The sequence below is a fragment of the Marmota marmota genome, unplaced genomic scaffold (assembly GCF_001458135.2).
Source record: "Marmota marmota marmota unplaced genomic scaffold, marMar, whole genome shotgun sequence".
In the NCBI taxonomy this organism is placed as follows: Eukaryota; Metazoa; Chordata; class Mammalia; order Rodentia; family Sciuridae; genus Marmota; species Marmota marmota.
In genome coordinates, this window is record NW_025999999.1 from 15,987,313 (window position 1) to 16,008,168 (window position 20,856).

The window sequence follows — 20,856 nt, forward strand, 5'->3', positions numbered from 1 at the left end:
ATGCACATAGTAGGCGTTCCCTTGTCCTTGGCTTCTTTTTGTCTTCGTGGTACACAGCAAACAGACCAAAGGATGGGATTTGCAAGGCTCTGGTTGCTGGAGAATCCCCTTCAGGGGTGGCCCACATCAACCATCTGACACAAAAGATTTGGGATCTCTCTCCAAAACAAACAGTGGGGGGTGGGGGTTTAAGAGGAGGTATCAGTGCCGACCTAGCCAGGAAGAGGGCAGGGGGCAGGCGGAATAAGATGGGTAGATGGGTAGAGATGGCAGAGCAAAGCTGGCAAGTTAACTGTTTTCATAGATTGTATTCCCTCAGCTGTGGGAGAAAAGAAGAAGGGGGAAAAATGAGCACGTTTAACATTAGTGAATCTCTAGTAGGATCTAGTTGCTTTCCTATACACTGAGCACTAGGTCTTGTCAATAATGTGTAAAGGTGATTTTTTTTTTTTTTTGGCAGCACTGGGGATAGAACCCAGGGCTTCACTCACCCTAGGCAAATGCTGTACCACTGAGCTACCCCCCCAACATATACACACACTGATGTCTCACAGATGAGGAAACCAAAGATACAATCCAGTAAAAATCCAGAGATTCTACTTGTTTTCAGTTCTTCTCCTGGCCTGTGCCCTAATATAGATTTTCATGGAAAAGATGGCATTTTCTCAATAAGATATATGTAAATAGATATTTAAGCTGCAAAATTTAATACAGTGTCTAATATAGAGTAGAAAGTTAATAAAATAGGAGGCATTAACATCTCTTAATGTATTTTCTTAAACCGAGGTAGGTATCATCTGATTCCAAAGTTCTTGACTAGAGGGTGATTTTGCCATTTGGAACTGTCTGGATATATTTTTGGTTATCACAAGGGAGAGGACAGGTCCTATTGGCATCCAGTGGATATAGGCCAGGATACTGCTCAATATCCTACCATGCACAATATAGTCTCACAATAAAGAATTACCTGCTCCTTAATGTTCATAGTGCCAGAGGTTGAGAGATTCTGACCCGAATGCAATACATTCTACAAATGAAGAAACCCAGATCCAGACAAAGTGATTTGCCTGGGGCCTCACATCTGGATGATGGCACAGTCATGATGAGAAACATACCAAAGCCTTCTACAATGTGCTTGCCATGACTCAAGCTGCTAACAAGACAGAGAGTTGCCTGCTAGAAGAGGGGTGAGCTCAGCAGGAAAGATCAGGCTACCATAAGGGCCCAGGCAAACCATGCACAATTATGTAAGTCTGAATGGACCAAGCCTGTGGCTCTCCAGTCCTGGACCAGCTCTGCATAAGCAGCCGTAGTAGGTTCCAGGGGATTAGGCCACCAAGACTAGGAACATGGAGCTCTCACCTGGAGGCCTTTGCTGCCTACAAGCTTCATCCTCCCCCCTTTCTTCTTCTTAGGGTTGCAAACCAAACAAATGTAGCCAATAAGTTTTAATAACTAAATTGGGAAGCTAAAATATGAACAATTATACATCATATTATGTCACAGTAAAAACTGCCAGAAATTCTCTGGCAGTTCTCTGGTTCTCTCTAAATGTATTCGTCATTTGCATTATCAGCATCACCAACAACCATTTTTGGCCTCATTTGTGCAAAGGAATGGACCAGGTCCCAGGAAAGAGAGGGGCAGAGAGAGAAGACAATGTGTCAATACCATGCAGGAGGCGTGTCTGGCCTCATGAAGCTCTCAGTCTAAGCATGAGATATTTTCTTTGCAGTTACCATCACAGAGCAAAGCCAACATTGCAAATGTGGGCAAAATAAAACCTTCCTTGCAGATACATATCTAAGCTTAGCAAGACTTGCTTATTTTAAACAACTTCTAACATAGAAACCTCCAACTATAGCTCAAGAACTTGGACTTCACCACTTAGATGATTGGGTTGGCCTTGCCCGGTAGATATTTTCTCTTATCCACCAAGCATTGTGGAATTCCAATGTCCTAGACCCTAACTTTTTTTTTTTTAAGACAAGGTTTCTCTACATTGCCCAGGCTCGTCTCCAACTCTGGGCTCAATGGATCCTCCCACTTGAGCCTCCCGCATAGCTGGGACTACAAGCATGAGACACCACCCAACTCTTCCTGACAATATTGAAAGTACCAGAATAGCCAGATGTGTTCTGAGATGTCCTGTAACACAGCAGTTCCCATGACCCATGACCCTAAGATTCCCTAACCTAGGCAGATAGAAAGAGGGCCCTACATCTTGGCTGCCCCAAGCCAGGGTATGGCATCTTTTACAGCAGTCTCTAAGCATCTAAGTGGAAGCTGGTGACCTGAGTTAACGCTACTCTGAAGTTCAAATTTAATCTTGAAATAGCAATGAAAAATTAAACATCCTGATAACCCTGAGTACGAATGGCTTTTATTTCCATTGCAACTGCTCTCTGAGATGGATAATTCCCTTTTAGATTTTCATTACTCTGGCCCAGAAAGCAGATACTTGAGGCATTAAACATACAGGAGCCTGTGACACCAAGAGAACAACAGATTCTATTTAAGGACTTGGCTGCCACAGTTAGCTATGTATCTTAGGGAAATGAGTAGAATTTGAATCTATCAGCCTTACGACTACTGAGTGGGAAATCAGAAACTATGAAAGACATCGCAAAGGCAAGTTGGGTTTGGACATGGGGGTTAGCTTCAGTGATAAGCTGATTGTTAGCCAAGACTGTTCAGACTCTGAGCTATCTCAATGCAATAAAGAAGGGAGACCAACTTTGAAATTCTGCCCATTGTATTAAACTAAACATAAATTGTCAATTGGCAAACACAATCACTTGATAAAAGAAAGAAGTGCTTTAACATCCCAACAAGCAGAAAAGATAGACTCTTGAAATAAAGGGAAATTCCTCAAATTGATTATGTATAGCTGTCTTAAAAACTTGCAACTTGCTAGAGGTAGAGGTGCACGCTTATAATCCCAGCAGCTAGGGAGGCTGAGGTAGGAAGATCAGAGGTTCAAAGCCAATCTCAGCAACTTAGAGAGACCCTGTCTCAAAATTAAAAATTTTAAAAGGGCTGAAGATGTGGCTCAGTGGTTAAGCATTCCTGGGTTCAATCCCTGGTACCAAAAGAAAAAAAAGAAACTGGCAACTTTATCCTTAGATCTTATGTCACCCTAAACTGGAAAAACACTCGACAGACTAGCAGCCATGCCATCTAAAATGTTGTACCAGGAGTGTTGAGGAACCACTGGGGCTGGCTGGAGAATAAATTAGGTTTGAGACCCAGTGGGAATGAGAAGGTATTCCAGGACAAGGGCAAGGACAGGGAGAGTTGAGGGGATAGGACTGGGTAATTAAACAGGCCATTGAGTGTAACATTACAGAGAGGGGAGTGTGGTCAGGGAGAGGTGCAGGGCACTCACAGGGCAACCCTGTCACCCCATCCCTTCGATTGGGCTGTGAGTAGCAATTGTGCCTTATTGTAGACTCACAGAGCTAATTAGAGGTAGAGATGGTGGTGTAGCAAGGGGACACTGAAGGAGCCATGCCAAAGCACCAGGGACACACGGTATTGCTTCACAGACCCAGGGGATCTGAACATCAGAGGGCACATTCTCTATCACCTAGCAGTGCGTGCTGTTCTGCCTGGTGTGGGCAGTGTTCCCACCCTACCTACCAGGCTCCCCGGAGCATCACCCTGCAAGATAATTAAATGCACCCCAGGAGAGCTTGATGGGGTCCAGGCTGCTGCAAAAAACTCAGCTCCTCTTCTGTGTTCCCTGCAGAGGTCTGGGTGGGAGCAGTGCAGGGAGAGGAGCCAGCCTCCCGCTGCATCCTGGTCCCTGAGTTTCTCATTGCCAAGTCTTAGCAGAGCTCTTGCTCCCAGGGCTTCCCATTTTCCCAGGCCCTTGTTCTCACAGTCACTTAATTGTAATTGACTCAAGAAACAAACAGACAGTGTTGCCAGCAGCTTTGAGGGTTAAGTTCCACAGCAACCACCCCTCCCCCACAGAGAAAGTCCAGCCCATTGGGAAATGGATGCCCCAGTCTTTCAAGATCCCATAGGGTACTTTTTGTTTGTTTGTTGTTTTGTTTTGTTTGCCAACCTGGTTTCTGGCAGGAGGTTGAATCCCAATACACAGCCGCACTTGCCACTTGACGTGAGCTGTGCAGGGCCCTGGTGAAGGCCAAGGGCAAAGCTCCCTAGGCAAGTCCCCTGGGGGAAAGGGTGCCTGCCTGCTGCTGGAGAGCCCAGGAATGATGATGGGGAGTTCCCATTAGTGTGGCTCAGCATGACACCCGGATCCCCATTCCATATCTGAAACGCTCCTGGCAGTTGGAGAGCTTGACCCCACCAATGTGGGGTTAGCAAAGCTATGGTTCCTGGATCAGAATGGAAGTGGTGCGCTTTCCATTGCAATCTACTATCATTTTCCTCTTCTGACCTGGGGTGGGAGTTTCCTTGGGATATAATTTCCTATTCAAAACAGTCTCTTTGGAAATGTTCTTGGTCTGGTGGGGTATGTGTGTGTGGTACATACGCCACCAGACCAAGAGCATTTCCAAGTGGAACTGAACCCAGGGGTGCTCTACCATGGAGCCACATCCCCATCCCTTTTTATTTTGAAATGATCTCATTAAGTTGCTGAGGCTGACCTTGAACTTGTGATACTCCTGCCTCAGCCTCCAGAATCACTGGGATTACAGGCATAAGCCGTGGCACCTGGCTCAGCCTAGTGTTCTACTGTGGCACATCCCCATTCTCTTCTCAATGTCCAATCCTGGGCGTCCCCCCTTCAACAGAGAGTCTTCCAATCCAGAATATAAGTGGAGAAGAGTTGTGTGCCAGGAAATCTCAACCCCACTACCTGTCTTCCCAAATTATTTTTCCACTGGGGCATCACTGACTGACAATAGTGTCCCTGGGAGGTCCCCCTAAACCCTGTGCTCTGCAAGTAATTGGCAGGAAATTCCCAGAGAGAGCTGAGGCAAGAGTGAGGCCCAAGGTGGAGAAGAGGAGCTGGAGAAAGAGCTGATATGCTCTGGAGGTCAAGGGATCAGGGTCCCCCACAGGCAAGGTGGAAGACAACTGAAGATGCTAACATTGCTGTCCTTTCAGGAGCCTGAGGCTAATCATCTCCTTTCATCACTCATTCCCATCTAAGCCTTCCCACCACCTTCCAGGGCCTGTGGCTTTGTCTGGAAAAAATGCTAACCAGTTCTTTACAAGAGCTGTCATTACCGCCCTGGCCTGAGAGCTCACAAAAGACACTGTGGGCAGCGGCAAAGGGAACACGGTGCTCCTGGGGGAGGCTGAGTGGGCAGCCGTGCGCACACTCATGGGCAGCCAAGGAACCACGGGCGCATCTCCAAACCCTCAGTTCCCTGCTCACCTCCCAGTCTTCCTGTACTGAGAATTAGGCCAGCAGAGAACAATGCCCAGGTGGGTTATTCACCCAAGCTGCACACACAGGACTCGGGGAGGAAGGACACAGTTCCTGCCAAGGCACAAAGGGTTTTTTCATGAGAGTAGAGATCCCAGAGAAATGGATGTCACTTCCCAGTAGGGGAAGGAGGAAGGAGGTGCTGGACAAAAGGAGAAGAGGCCAGTTCTTCCCCCTGGGCCCAGGCTTGCTCCATCAGCAGAAACAGTGAGAGAAGCCCTAAGCAGGGAGTCATGTGGCTCTCTCCTGCCCTGTGCTGGGGATCACGTGGTGCCCGGGATGGGCAACTCAGGCTTAGCGATCATTCAGGACAACCCCTTCATCTTGTTCTCAGACTCGGAGCCCCAGAGAAAGCAGGTCACTGGCCAGGCTGGCACACGCTGTGCCCCTGCTGTATTCTGCTAGAGGTGGGGCGGTAGGTGCTCAACTGCTTTTGTTCACCATGAAGCCTTGTCTTGACTGGCTCCTGCCCCCATCTGAATCAAGCTCTTTGTGCTTTTTCTCCTGACAGAGGGAATGACCTACTTATTTGTGTGATACTCTTAATACCCGTCGCCAATTCAGCTGTAACTTCCACAGGGCAAATGCTTTCTCTGCCTTACATGCAGTAGGTACAACCACAGAATCTCTATTCTCAAAGTCACTCCGGGAGAGAAGTATCACACCCATTTCACAGATGAAGAAAGTAGGGTCTTGAGCATTTAGATAATAAGTAGATAAGCCAGGACTCAGCTGTGGGTCCAAGTGGCCCTTTTCTCCATGCTCTGTCACTAATAAAAAAAAAAAAAATGACAGTCTGATGAGAGCCCCTTAAACTGGGCAGTTTCACCAAAGCTTTTATAAATATAACCATTCCCTGAGAGAGGAAGAGGAGGAAGGTGTCCCTTTAGGATTGAGGGCCACTTAGACCAGGGTCACCATGAAGGCAGGCACCTGGTCTGGCTGAGGCAGGCACAAGTGTGCACCCTCAAGCACCAGCAGCCAGCACAGGTGCTATCTCTGGGGTCTGGGCAGGACCACTACAGGGAAGCAGTCCCCACTCAGTGACTAAGGAGGCAGACACAGGGGCAGGAATACCTGTATGACAGGAATACAGAAGGGACCAGTCACCAGGATGCACTGGGTCCAAGGTTAAGGGTCTCCTGTAAGCCCTGCTACATGGAAAGGGCAAGGGTTTTCAGGCTAGACCAGTCTGATCCTGGGTCTCAGCTCTAGCGCTTACCAGCTTGGGCCAGTCATTTCTGCTCTCTTTGTCTAGGTTTGTGATCTAATGCAGACAGTGGTGCTAACCTGCCCTCTACATCTTAGGGAGGATAAGTGAGATCCACCAGAGCACAGCATGTGCCTGAGACACAGTGAGCTCCCAGGCAATGCTAGTTGCCTTAAGCCTTTCCTTCAAGAGCAGATTTGAAGCCTCCAGGGGTCTTAGGAGACATTGTGGGATCTTACAGCTGGCTACAAAGGCAGGAGAGAGGCCCATGGGGAAGGGGATGGAGCTGAGCATTGAATGCATCTCAGGTAAGGATCCCACTCACCAGCACAGCCTCCCATGTGAGTTCCCAGTCTGGCAAGTGGCTGGCGCTCATAGGCTCAGCTGAGGTCTCACCCAGCATGTGAGAGAGTCACCATGTTCCCATCATTAGCCTGTGATCATTCATTTGTTTTTCATTGGCTCATTCAGCCCCAGTGGCACTTTGAAAGCGTAGGCTCTGAGGTCTGCCATTTACTATGCTAACTTACAGTTTGATTATCCATTAAATGGGTTGATACCAACTTGCAGTGGGAATTGAGTCAAGAAGAGTGCTGAGAAAGGAGAAGGCACTCCATCGATGTTAGCTGTTATAACCAGTAAAAGTCTACTGCTGTCAGACACTGCTGGGCTGCCAGGGCCTGGCTAGCAAGTGAGACATGATCTCTGCCTTCACAGAGCTGCCAGTCTAGTGCGGGTAATGGGTCAGAAACTCAGGATCACAAGGCAACATAGTAGTGGTCCAGTAAGGGGAGTTCAGGGGATCCTAACCTCATAGCAGAGAAATAGATTCACTCAGAGAGAGAGCTGATTAGTCTCTTGACCTGGCCAGACCTGGATACAGAGGAGTAGGGAGAACAATCCAAGCAGAAAGGATAAAATGAGATGCAGCATCCAGGCAATGCTAGTTTCCAGCATCTGACTGTGGTGGGTGAAAAGAACTGAAGGAATGCCCATACAGCCAGATGGAGAGGGAGAAGGGTGAGGGAGGTGGCAGAAGCAGGCAGGACCCAGACCATCCAGATGGTGACAGAGGGAGGAAATGCTCCAAAGAGCAGAGAAGATTGAGGTCCAGGAGGTGGAACCCACGGCAGTGACTTGTCCCCCCCACCACCTCCCAGCATGTTTCTTAAAATCATGAAGGGGAGGGGGATTCACTCTGATGAACTTCTTGGACCTATTACTCTGATAATCTTAGCAAGTCCAATGGGACTCCATGGAGAAAACTCCCTGGGAATCTGCAGAATGGTGAGAAGGAAAAAAATTCCTCCATCCAAGGAGCACCACATGGGACAGAGCCATGGTTTCCTCCCACTGTAGCTGACAAACTAGGGACAACCTGGATACAAACGCTTGAGAATTAAGACAATACAGTGGAAATCCCTGGGGATGAAGACAGTCAACAGAACTAAGAGAAGGAAATGCTTTTGGCATGGTAATCTCTTAACCTACAAAGATGGGGGAAATCCGTTTTAAGAACACCAATATACCATAAAAGCGCTCTTTCCCACCAGAGTTTTAAACACTAAAATAAAATTGTTTTCTGTGTGTTTACATCATATCCTCTCCTCCCCAGCCACCTCCAGCCAAAACTAGTAGAAAGACAAAGTCCATCTTTCAACTTCATTCCAGATAGTTAAATTCCTTCCATTCCTGGACGCCCAACATGGAACCCGGCTTTTACCTGTAGCAGGAAGTTCTTTGGCACAAAGCTGTCTGCCCAATCCAAGCTCAGAAACCCCCACTGAGTTGGGGATATGGTGGAGATAGAAGTGGAATCCACACATCAAAAGCAAATCTTAAGCAAAGTGGTTAAAAAAAAAAAACTCAGAAGTGAGGTGCTGGACTCTCCTCCCATATCTCAAGAATGGATAGAAGAATTTGTTTCACCCTGCAAAGCCTTTGAAGGTCATGTCCCAATTGCAAATCAGATTCAATGGTGTTTCAAACTAAAGCAACTGGACTTTTTTTTCTTATAAGTATCCAAATTTCTCTCTAGGGTTTGGGTTTCTGAGACAGAGTGAGGGATTACATGGAAGCCCAAAAAGTAGCTAGACTTCAGGAAGAATGTTATGGGGAGCAAACACATGTAGATGTGAGAACTACAAAATGGACATCCTTCAACCTCTCACAAGCTACAAACAAGTCATGACCAGGAGCCACCTTTGTCCTTCCATAGAATTCCAAGGCTCTGAATTCTCTTTCCTTCAACCTGCTTCCTCCACCTGTGTTCCCCTCTCCTGTGTTCCACTTCACTCCCAGCCCTCCATCCAACCCCCACCTCCAATGTCAGGACATCTTAGGAAATGGGCTCTCCACTCCCAAATTCTTTAAATACCTGTATTCTCAACTTCTGGCATTTGAGGAATTCTTTCCAACCAGTGGATTCACAGAGCTGACCCAGGCTCTGGAGAAGATAGCCCCCAGGCTGTGGATGAATTAAAAGCTCCTCCTTGGCATCCTGTTGTCTTGTTCACAGGACTCCGGGTGCTCTGCAGTAACCTCAGATAAAGCTCCCTGGCCCCAGTAAATACTCCCAGCTCAGTTTTGAAACACCATGGGAGGAGGAAGGCCGTTTCATCAAATAATAACCAGCTGAAGATAAGGCCTGCTAGGCTGAGCGTAGCCAGCCAATCACATGCTTCCAACTGACCACAAGGCCAGAAAGACCGAGGCTTCTGGAGTGAGTTTCAGGGCTTGTTATAATTTAATGATGCAGGGGGTGGTGTCTTCTTGGCATTGCCTGGTGGGCATTTTTCAAATGGGGAGTCAAGCTCCAGGCTCAGTAACCTCATTCTCACTGGCAGCGCCTGGCCCAGAGGCTGCAGCTAGCATCCTGAGCTGCCCCTTGACGCTCTAGGCTCCCAGCCTGGCTCCTTCCAATTTTCCAAGGGTTCTCACTGCAGGCAGAAAGGGACGCTGGAGTGGAGCTGACCCATGCTGAGGTCATCATATTTAACACCAAATGTGCAGCTCCATGACCATGACCCTGTTGTAGAAACCCCAGGGACTGGCTCTCACATGTTGGAAAGGCTTTATGTGCCATTTCTTGTTTGTAGCGACTTTCCTATGTGTAGTGTTACTTTAGGCTTCTGTAGTTCATCCTTTCCAACTGTACTTCCTTTCCAAAGCTGTCATTGTTCATCTAGGCTGGAAGAGCTGTTATGAAGACAGTAGGTTCTGGGGACTTGGCAGGCCTGGAGGTGGCTCTGTGTCTTGCCAATTCTATTATCTACGGTTAATACAGGAGAAAACCCCAGATCCCCAGTAGGCTGCTACAGGCCCCAAGAAGCTGTAAATAAACCCTAAGTTGGTATATTAGAGCTCAATATTTAAAGGAACCTAAGAACACTTTTGTTATATAAATAATTTTCAACATTTGTTTCACACTTCTTATAGTAGAGACTATGTTCATCACTAGAGGCACAAAGTGAGTCAAACCTGCCGTGGCTCCCTGCCCTCATGGAAAAGACCACAGCACAGGAAGGAGGAGGTAAAGGGGTCTTTGGTGCAGTGGAACCAAGGCAGAGGCCAATGAAGGGGGCAGGTCATGAAGTTATGGCCTGTCCAAAGAGAACAAGGCTGCAGTAGTGGACAGGAAGTGAACCAAGTCAGAGAGCTGAGCCTAACTAAACATTCTCCTAGAGAACTCCCTGCAGGGCTAGCACTGGGGAAAAAAGGAAAAGAAACATCAGAGTTGTTTCTAAATCCTTTTTAAAAAATGTATAATAGCTCATTGAGATATAATTTACATACCATACAATTCACCCATTTGAAGCGAATCATTCCATGCTTTCTAATTTATTCAAAGAATTGTGCAGCCATCAGCAGAATCAATTTTAGAATATTTTCAAAAAGAATATTAAGAAAAAAGAAATCCCTTTCCCATTGGCACTCACTCCCCATCCCTCTCTCCTATTATCAACCCCCCACCCTGAACAAATTTTTTTCTCCAGCTCTAGGCAACTTGATATTACTTTGTGTCCTTGTGAATTTGCCTATTCTGGATATTTCATGTAAATGGAACATAAATAATGAATTTCTGACTAGCTTCTTTCACTTACCAGGGTTTTTTAAAAACTTTATTTTATTTATTAATTAATTTAATTTTTTGTGGTGCTGAGGATCAAACCCAATGCCTCACATGTGCTAGGCAAGTGAGCTACCACTGAGCTACAAACCCAGTCCACTTACCAGGTTTTCAAGGTTCACTTTTTTCCTTTTTTATTGCTGAAAAATGTTCCTTTGTATGAACATGCCATAATTTGTTTATCCCCTCACCCCCTGATCAACATTTGACTCATTTAGACTTTTTTGCTTCTATGAATAGTGATGTAAGGAATGTTCACGGACTCTCCTCCATTTTATGCACAAATTCAGCATCCCACGGCAAAGAAACAAGAAAGAAAGCAAGCAGGTGAGAGAGCTAGCTAGCCAAGAAGTGCCTTTTCTCCAGCCGGGAATCATCATAGCATAGAGGTTGCTGAGCCTGACATTGGCACATAAAGCACAGTTGCACTTTGAATCTTCCCCACAACCACAGTAAGAGGAAGGTTTCTCTTTTTCTTGACATTTCAAAGAGAAGGTCATGGAAAATCAGTAAGTTTGAATAGTTTGCTAAAACCTACCAGGTTAGGAATTGAAGCTGGAAGTAAGTCCTAAGGACTTTCTATGCCAGCTCTGCTCACACAGGACAGCTTTTTATTGACAGATGCAGGCTTGGCTTTCAGGATGCTAGTTCAAGGAGAGAAAATAAGAAGAAAGAAAGTTTTAAAAGGACGAGTAGGCCAACAAGTAGTTGTTATTGCTGACATTTTAAAATGTTCACATAAGGCTCAGAAAGATTCTATATTGCATCTAAAGGCACAGGGCTGATAAGCTGGCCATTGACGGTCATTCAAAGGCAGGTCAGCCTGAGTCCCAGAGTCAGGGCAGACTGGCTCTCTTTCTTCCTAGCAATTGACCGAGGGCAGTTGCCTCTCCAGGTGTCTTGGTTCTTTAGTGAGAGGAAGGGGGATTTTGCTTTGAGTCACTGCAGGTCAATGTGGGCCAGGTGGGGACGGCTCCATAAATAGCAGGGGTTGGGAAAAGGGTCAGGGAATGTGAAAATCTGAAGATGTAGGGAAAGATGGCTATGGGAAGCAGACAAGCAAAAGAGAAAACAGAGACTCTGGGGAACTTTCCATTGTCAGACTGGCCGGGATCCCAGTGGGACCTGTGGCCAGGAACATTTCATCCAACCTTGAGTTCATTTGACCAATAATCTGAGCAGAAGTGCTGGGTGGAATGGTGTGGGAAGATTCAATCAGAGACAGCAGATATGGTGACTGAGAGCAGGAGAGCCCTTCCAGTTCTCTTCACGTGGCCAGTCCCAAAGTCCGTATCCCTGGCAGAGGTTCACCAGAGAAGAAGAGGAAGAAAGTTCTCCATGGGGGAGAGAGGAAGCCAAGCAGGCCCGATGGGCACAGGTGACAGGTCAATGACACAGGTCACCTCTGAGATGGCACTTCCAATGAAAAGTGCTTCTCACCTGGGAGGAGGGATGATGGAATGGCTAGCAAGGGCCTGGGTGTGCTGGAGGTCTGGGACCACCAGGCATCTCACAGCCCCTGGATCTTGGTTCATTGCACCTAAATCATGTCAATTCTGTGTGATTTTCCTTTCATTTGTTTGGGCTCCTGACTTTCAGAATTTTATACACATCTGGCAAATCATTGTGAGAAAAAGTTATACAAGCTCTCGAAGGGTAAGAAGTGGTTCCAGGCTTGTTCCAGGCCCCACGGTTGTCTGGGCTGTCTCTAAAATGCACTTCTGGAAAATCAGAGAACACTTTTTCATCGGCCCCCACTCCCAGCAACAGGGAGTAGCATGCCTCAGGATGAGCAATGAGGCCAGTGCAGATTAACAGGTTCAGCCCAGAATAAAGAAAAAAAAAAGAAACAAACAAAAAAACCCAAAACAAAACAAAGAACAACAAACAAACAACAACAACAACAACAAAAAAAAACCACAACAGCTCTTGGAAGCTACTATGGGCCAGGTCCTGGATTGATGCTTTTTGGTCACATTTTCTTTTCATAAAAACCCTACAGAATAAGGTCTATGTATACTTAATTCAGAGAATGAAAGAGTGGAGTTCATAGGTCAATTAACTTGAGTTCACAGAGTCAACTTAATATGTGGTGGAGCTGGGACTTAACCTGAAGGCCATCTAACTCTGAAGCCCATGAACTTTTCATTTCTACTTTATACTCCTACACATAAAAGAATTCTTAGATTTTTTTTTTTTGTCTTACAAGCTGCCACTTATTCCCATTTTCTGGTGACTTTTCTAGCAGAACCAAAATTGTGGATTTCTATACAACATCCTTGCATCTAGATCATACACACCTGTGAGAATGCATCTCTGTGTGCACATGTATTTACATGTGGATCTTGCTTTTAGCTATGTGTGTTCTGCTGCAGTCAGAGGCAGTACGAATGGCTTTATTTTTAATTTCCTTAAGACTCTAAAAGGTCTGGGACAGCTGACCTATGGTGGGCTTCTGATTGTATGTCAATGCCTGAATGGAGAAATTGGCTCCTGTGACCAAGGAAATTACCCTATTACAAGCATTTCTGAAGACCTTTCCCAGGAATGGGTCTTTCATCTCAGAGAAGAGTTTTTCCATTAATGGTGGCACCCAAAAAGGGTGCCCATTGATGTACAGGTCATAACCATACAAATAGCTGTTTTTGATTTGGGCTAGATCAGCACTGTCAGATCATACACTTAAACATACACATTTGTCAACTGAATGTGGAGACTGCCCAATGTGTCACAAATTCAAACACATCTTACCACCAGGCAGATAATGTGAAGGGTAAAAATGGATTAAATGTAATAATGGAGAGTAGTGGGAACTGTGATTAATAAAGTGTACATATTCTGGGGGGCTGGGAATATAGCTCAGTTGGTAGAGTGCTTGCCTTGCATGCACAAAGCCCTGGGTTCGATCCCCAGTACCACAAAACAAACAAACAGACAAATAAAGTGTACATATCCCAACAAAGGGCATCTCTCAACCCAGCCAAATATTGCCATGGGAGAATATAGGCCCAATGTAGAAAGATATTTTTAACTTAAAGGGAGACTAGAAATATGGATTAATGTGAAATCTCCATTTTTCGTTTAATTTGGCAAGTGTTCAAAGAAAGTAGTACTTTTAAGGTCAAAAACCCAAACAGATTTGAAAGATAAGTTCAGCCTGTGGGTTGCCAGTTTACGCCCTCAGGTGTGGACAAAATATTCATTTGCAGGCATTTATTTACAAAGTCTTGCTCAGTGACCAAAGATTCTAAATGAACTGTGATAATCAGTCCTCCAGGTGGCTTGTGGGTTTGTCTCTCTTGTTTCCTTAGGTCTGGAGTCATCAAAGTGTGATCAGAGGACTCCTGATCCTCTGATCTAAATAAGCACAAACTCCTAGGGACCCTCCTGAAACCCTAGGGATAGAACCCAGAAATTTGCATTTTTAACAGGACCTCCCTCACCCCTGCCAAAGTAATTCTGATGCACACTAAAATCTGAAAGTCATTGACTCTAGGTCCCAAATGGCCTTGGGTGTTAAGATAAAGCATCAGAGTGCATCCTGAAAGCTCTGGAAAACCACAGGGGATGATTTGATTCAATTCTGTTTTTAAAAGATAGCTCTAATTGATCATTGTATACCCCCAGAACTGTGTGTCTCAAGTTGTGGTCCAGGCTCCATCTGTACCAGAATCACTTTGATACCCTGTCAAAATGCAGATTTTTTTAGACCCTTCTAATTCAGAATTTCTTTTATGAATTTTAATCATAATAGAGAGACTACAACTATGACTTCATACTAGGCTAAGCACTTATGTAAAATATAGCTGAGAATCCTGCAGAATTGGTACCATTATGTCCATTTTATAGAGAAGAAAGCTAGTCCCTGGAAGGTAAACTGTGTAGCAGTGGTACTGTGGATGTGTTTTTAAATAGTGTCTTTATCCTTCAGAAGTCCATACCACAATATTCACCAGTGAAAGCACATGAGGTATAGAAATTAGCAACACAATAATATAAGAGGGAAAAGGTAGGGAAAGCCAAAGATGAAACAAAATCTGCCATGAGTCGATCATCGTCAGCTAGATAATGAGTACATTCAGGATCCATTATGTGATTCATAATTCTATATTGCTCATATTTCCTATATGCATTTTGTCTACTTTTTCATAATGAATGGGAATAAAAGACTTCCTACTTTAGCATTACACATCTCAGAGTTTAACAAATGTATGGTTTCTAAACAAATGGTTTACCTGTTGTTTGTGCCGCACCTGAATAGTAGCAGGCGTAAGAGTCCCACAAAAATGCACACAAACTTCTATATATTTGTTTTTGTAAAATGACTCATCAGTATCTATAAGCCCCCCGACATCATAAGGCTGTTTATGATCCAGGATTCACTAATATAAATCACAGCACTTGGCATGCTTGGGGCCTTGTACTTGATAGATACTCAGTGATTGCCAAGTGGGCATGGGAAAGGCTGAAATGTTGCAGAACACCCCGCACACATGCCCATCCAAATGTCAAATAGGAACATCCCAAGCTTTCCTCCCGGGTACCCTCTTTGAACCACTGGCACAAGTTGTTTCCAATAATCTCAAATGGCTCTGTCAACCCCACCCCCTACCTTTTATTATTGCTTTTGCCATTAATTAACACACATTTGCTTGTTCAGGTATGTATGTTTGTTCTTCCCACTCCATCATGAACTCCCTGGGGATGGGAACAGTGTTTGTTAAATCTCTGTAGCTCCCAGTACTAGCTCAGAGTTTGGCCCAGGGCGTGTGGGGCAATAATGCATACCATGACAGTCAGAGGGGCACTGCCAGATCCCCCAAGAGCACCCGCTGTGGAAGCATAGATGGCTGATGGCCTCTCAGGGCTGAGCCTTTGGATCCACCGTGGTATTGCTGCCAAGGCCACGCTCCCCCATGTTGCTCCCCATCAGTGGCTGAGCCTGATGGGGCAACAGAGCCAGCCCTTCCTGCCACCTGGGGCTCCCCCCATCAGCCTGGCAGACACATCCTCCCACCTTCCCTGTGGGCTGAGGCTCCTCCTACCCAATCCTTCCTTTATCCTCTCCTTTCACAGGGCTCAGACCTACACCGAGGCTCAAGGCCTGCCCACTCTGCTCCTCACCCACATTCTTCACGAGCGTCTCTCCCAGTTGATCTCTTTAGCATCTGCTTCTTGGAGGACTCAGATTGTTGAACATCTGATGTGACTGAATGTCACTGATAACCAGGGACCTCCAAGCTCCCTTTCCTCACATAAAACCAATTCTATTGACCTCTAGGTTTACATATAAAGACTTGGTGTGAAGTTCTTGTCCTAAAACAAAATGAATTCTTTTGCATCAGACTTGAATGTTCTAGTTGAAGGCATGCACCATGTTGGAATGACCTGGGGACTTTGGGAGCCCTGCATACAGAGTTAGATCAGGCCTTATAACTTGGAGTAAAGCCCTTTTTATGGAGCCTTCACTTTCTTTATTCTTAAAACAAGACTAAAAACCTCTTCCTTCCTTTATGGAGACATTGGATGAAAATAAATAAATAAATAAATATATTTAAACTGCCTGCCCTAAATTGCTGTAAAACTAGATTGGTAAACTTCTGCAAAGAGCCAAATAGTAAGTATTTTAGGATTTGCAGGTATACATTATCTATCTTCGTTACTCAACTCTGCCATTAAATGCAAGAAAAGCTAACAAAAATAATTCATAAAGGAATATGACTTTATTTCAACAAACTTTTATTTAAATAAAAATTGATGGTAAGCCAGACTTGGTTGGAGGGCTGTACTTTACTGTCCCTTGCCCTAGAGTCATGAAATCTTATGGCTAGAAAAGAAAATGGGCGTCCTGAGGTCCCAGATACCCAGATCCTTCCTCTTATATTCGTGGCAGTCTTGACCAGTTGATGAGGAAACCATCCTGTAGAGCTCAGAGGTCGCCTCTGAGTCTTTCCTGACACAGGGCTACAGATCAAATTCAGCAGGTTCGTGCAGTGATGTCTACCAGTTTCCCCAATCTTGCCAAGTTCCCATAACTCCCCATTGAGAAAACTGAGGCTATTGTTACTCAGTCAAGTATTTTAAATGTATAAAGCTCTCCTTCAGTGCCAGTCATGATGATCAAGAGCTAAAATTCATCCATTTATAATCAAATTTAAAATAACAAAAATAAATTAAGCCATATTTTACATAATGATCATGATGATTTATTGCAATAGGAATGAGTGGACCCAAAGAACACTTTTCTCATCTCCTGGAAGGTAGGGACTCGTTGTTTTTTAGTTTTAACAGATAATTGTTCACTCTGTTTTTCCACCAGGCAGAAAATGGGCCGAGTTCCCTGGTGCTGGAGTGGGAGGACAGCAGTGTCCGGCTCTACAGGACAGCACAGTGGGTACCAACCTCACTGCCTAACAAGGAAAATTTGCAGAGATCCCTCAAGAACAGGGTGGACCCTGCTCCAGAACAGATGTCACTTCCAGTCTGGAATGAGTACTACTTCTCACAAAGCAGCACTGTCCAGGTTCCCCCACTACATGCATGGCCACCAACTTGTCCCCAACTTTAGAAACCCTGAGGATAGGGCAGCAGTAGATAAACCCACCTAATGACTCTGCACAGGCCACTGTCTCCTGGAGGCCAAATCCCAAGGGTAGAGCACTGAGTCAAGTCCTGGAAAGTCAGAGACTGAAGCTCAAATGTTTCCAGGTTTGGAGCCACCTGGACCCAGGTCACCACATGTGTTTTCAACCCATAATTCCTCCTCCCAGCTGTGCTGGCTTTCAGCCTGATCTCACTCCCAGGATATTTATGTGGGGAAGCAAAGGGAAAAGAATGTTCTAAGGAGCAATGGGCTGGGGAGCCTGAGGAAGAGTAGAGCAGGTTTTGCTTTGCTCCCTGCAGTGTCCCTGTCATCTAGAAGAATGCCTGGCACAGTAAGTATTTATTAAATCCATTTCATGAATAAGCAAAGGAATCACAAGAGGCCATGTCTCTGGGACACGGCCCCTGACTGCCCTGAGGATCACTCCATTGTTCCCACGGTACTCATTCAGTTTTTCAGGAAGCTGTGTTGAGCCCCTATTATGTGCCAGATCCCACGCCAGGCCCAGGGTTTGCATCAGAGACAAAGCAAAGCCCCAAAAGTTCTGGTTACCAATTGCTTCCTCGTGGTAGTTTCTTCTCCCCTAGGAACAAGGAGATGCTGAAAAAGGGAGGAGGCTGATGCTATCTGACCACCTACTATGTTCCCAGCATGTGATAGCTGCTCTTCTATAGCCAGGAGGACCTGGGAGGACAGACGGGGAGGTGGGGGGGTTGTCTGCAGAACGCAGGGGTCACGACACCGAGGCTGAAGGGGAGTGGGAGCCATTTTCCATAGGAAATATAAAAGGCGGCTTAGAAAAGTCCTGGGGAAGGATCACCAGGCATGTGGTAAAGCAGCCCCCTGGCACTCTGGATCCTGCAACCTCAGGCACCCCACTCTCCCTCTCATGGACGTTTCCATATTAGTTACAGGCAACTGGTAGCCTGTTACTACCTCTTTACGTACACGTCTCTGTGGCTAACCAGCTCAGTGATTTTTCTCTTCTCTTTCCCATTAAGCCTGGAGCCCTCTATCTGGCTGTACCTCCCTGCCAGGACCTCCTCATCCTGGAGCCCACCCATTAGCTATCTTCATCCTTCTCTTGCTTGAGTGATTTACCTGATTTGGACCCTGAGGTCCAAAGCCCATCATGCTACTGTTGTCACCAGGAGGCCTTGACTTCTGTCCCTTGGGCCTCCAGAAGGAAGAAGCCAACAAGACTGGCTTCGTAAACAGCTTCTCCCTCCTCACGCTGGTCCCTGGCATTGAAGATGGATCTTCTCAGGAAGTAGGACAAGCTCAAGATACACCCTGAGCAATGTCTTGTGACTTCCAATTGAGAAGCAGAGGTCAAGGTTCCCTGTTCCCACCCCCAGCCATTACCCAATTTCACACAAGGAGAACTACATGCCAAGTACTTAGTGGCTTTTGGAACCACAAAAAGTCCAATCAGTTTGTCCTGAAGTCTTATTGGGCAACTACACTGCCCTCTTTCCTCTTTGTCTACCTGGCCATGAGGTTGCCTGCTGACCCACAGCCCATCCAGATAGGGAAGAACACCAACCCCTTGATTACAAGAATCAGGAATGTACACTTCAATTAACTGACCATATTCCACTTGTGATCATGATGAGACAACATGAGCAGGACCATTGCCTTTTCACTAATCTTGTCCAGATCTTTCCAAACACCACCTTTCTTTCCAAAATGTCATCTTGTGGGGTGGGGCTGTAGTTCAGTGGTAGAGCGCTTGCCTAGCACATGTGAGGCACTGGGTTCGATCCTCAGCACCACATAAAAATAAATAGAGTAGCCAAGCACAGTGACACAAGCCTGTAATCCCAGTGGTTTGGGAGGCTGAGGCAGGAGGACTGCCAGTTCAAAGCCAGCAGCAAAAAGCAAGATGCTAGGCAACTCAGTGAGACCTTGTCTCTAAATAAAAAACAAAATAGGGCTGGGATGTGGCTCAGTAGTTCAGTGCCCTGAATTCAATCCCCAGTACCTGAATAAATGAATAAATAAAAGTAAAGGGATTGTTTTCATATATAACTAAAAAAAAAAAAAAAGCCATCTTGGGGCACAGTAGTGCATGCCTGTAATCCTAGCAGGCTGAGGCAGGAAGATTACAAGTTCAAAGCCAGCCTCAGCAACTTAGCAAGGCCCTAAGCAATTCGGCAAGACCTTGTCAAAATGAAAATTAAAAAGGGATGGGGATGTGGCTCAGTGATTGAGTGCCCCTGGGTTCAATCCCTGGTACCCACCTGCCATCTCACCCTCAGACTGAGATTTGTTGCTAATAACAATAATTAAGTGAAGGATGACAGCTGAAAATATTCTTTAAATCAAAGAACATGCCAGTGTCATTTTGACAGTTCTGACCTAGTACTTTAAAAAATAAACATCATTTTGTGTTTGTGCATTCTATAAAAATGTCTAAAATCCATACTTTCAGAAATCTTTATACATTCTATAACTAATAACTTGGAGTTAAAGGCAAACAATCAAACCACTAACACTTATTGAGCAGTTAAATTCACAATGCATTGTGCTGTGGATTGATACAAAGAAGTATTCAGTTCAGTCTTTGACTTGAGGCTGGTAATTGGCTTACTTTATTGCTCTGTTTTCTGTTGCTATAACAAAATCCTTGAGGCTGAGCATTGTATTTTAAAAAAGGTTTATTTAGCTCAGTTTTGGAGGCCAAAATCCAAGACCAAATGGTGCCATCTGTTTGGCCTCTTGTGGGGGCCCCTGTCTGCATCATAACATGATAGAGAAGTAGGAAGGAAGCCAGCCACTTGCAGTAAAGACCAGGTGGGTGGGGTGGCCTCATTTCATAACAACAGTCGCTCAAGAACCAACTCCCCAAGAAGAGCATTAATCCCTTCAAGGGGCAGCCGGTGACCTAATCACCTTGCACTTGGCCCCTCTGCTTTAAGGTCCCAACACCTGAACACCACCACACTGAGGACCAGGCCTCCAGCACATAACCCCTGGGGGACAAATGACATCCCAAACCATAGCAGTCACAAAAGGGAGCCTCAGGACAGAGAAGCTTCTCAGCCTAGATAAAAACAGGTCAGTGAAAACAGCCGGATGTTATAACCCCCACTGAGAGGAGCCTCTGAAACAGGCCCCTTGCTGGGTCAGGCCTGTCCTTGAGAACATGGCCCCAGAAGTTCTCCACTGAGAGTCCATAATTTGGCCTGGAGCATGGAGAAATAAAGGGCAGACCCAAATAATGCCGGATTGGATAAAATGCCACGAATCTACCATCAGCGAACAGAAGGTCAGTAACTGGTGGCTTCAGCAAGGAGGGGGCATAGTTTTGACACTCATCAAGAACCACAGAGGCGGATCGCTCATAACTAGAGAAGTGCCACGGAAACCACGCTTGATCCTCTGCTGCGGATTCTGTCCCTGTGATTCCGAAATGGTTGTGACACCTGAGCATCGTGTCCACACTGCAAGAAGCAAAAGAAAAAAAGAAGTGGGTAAAGGGCAAAAGTCCCCACCCCCCC

General features: G+C 45.7%; 1 protein-coding gene and 1 long non-coding RNA gene across 4 annotated transcripts in view; both read right to left on the reverse strand.

Annotated features, from left to right (window-relative positions):
* Nucleotides 1-9,242, reverse strand: part of Gpam (glycerol-3-phosphate acyltransferase, mitochondrial) — an 87,847-nt gene extending 78,605 nt beyond the window's left edge. Inside the window, exon 1 of one of the 3 annotated variants that reach the window (XM_048807327.1) lies at nt 8,998-9,242. In XM_048807327.1, coding sequence (XP_048663284.1) covers nt 8,998-9,019 — 22 coding nt within the window. In that variant the 5' untranslated portion in view covers nt 9,020-9,242. The remainder of the gene's footprint in view (nt 1-8,997) is intronic. The other 2 variants (XM_015494788.2, XM_015494789.2) reach the window with 2 other exon arrangements.
* A 10,695-nt stretch (nt 9,243-19,937) lies between these two features.
* LOC125617989 overlaps nt 19,938-20,856 on the reverse strand; it is a 45,041-nt gene continuing 44,122 nt past the window's right edge. Inside the window, exon 4 of the long non-coding RNA XR_007349194.1 lies at nt 19,938-20,799. This is a non-coding gene — a long non-coding RNA (uncharacterized LOC125617989). The remainder of the gene's footprint in view (nt 20,800-20,856) is intronic.